Here is a 281-nt window from a genome sequence, read left to right as displayed (position 1 = left end):
GGAGAGAAGAGAAGGAAAAGACTTAAAAGACTCACTGGAGAAACTGTCAAACACCTCCCCGATGGGTCCAGGGAGGCCAAACAGTCTGGAAACCCCCCCGGAGGCACCCGAGCTGTCTCCCGGGACCCCTACCTTCACGCAGCTCTCGCTAAGGAAAACCTGTCCCTCGTTGGGGTCACTCTCCGTCGGGCCCGGCTGGGTGAAGGACGACGCCCATCGCGGTGGGTGGCCTAGCAGGCAGGCCGGACCCGGCGGGGGCCGGGACAGCGCTCGTCCTCGGC

General features: G+C 64.8%; 1 protein-coding gene across 1 annotated transcript in view; it reads right to left on the bottom strand.

Annotated features, from left to right (window-relative positions):
- The window catches only part of ISCA2 (iron-sulfur cluster assembly 2), a gene marked incomplete at its 5' end in the record, with an annotated part of 759 nt that extends 483 nt beyond the window's left edge, over positions 1-276 (bottom strand). Inside the window, one exon of the mRNA XM_010153370.1 lies at positions 108-276. Coding sequence (XP_010151672.1) covers positions 108-276 — 169 coding nt within the window. The remainder of the gene's footprint in view (positions 1-107) is intronic.
- Between the last annotated feature and the right edge of the window lie 5 nt (positions 277-281).

This window comes from Eurypyga helias, unplaced genomic scaffold (assembly GCF_000690775.1).
Source record: "Eurypyga helias isolate BGI_N326 unplaced genomic scaffold, ASM69077v1 scaffold42706, whole genome shotgun sequence".
NCBI lineage: Eukaryota > Metazoa > Chordata > Aves > Eurypygiformes > Eurypygidae > Eurypyga > Eurypyga helias.
The sequence above is the reverse complement of the archived record's forward strand: the minus strand, read 5'-3'. Positions and strand labels throughout refer to the sequence as shown.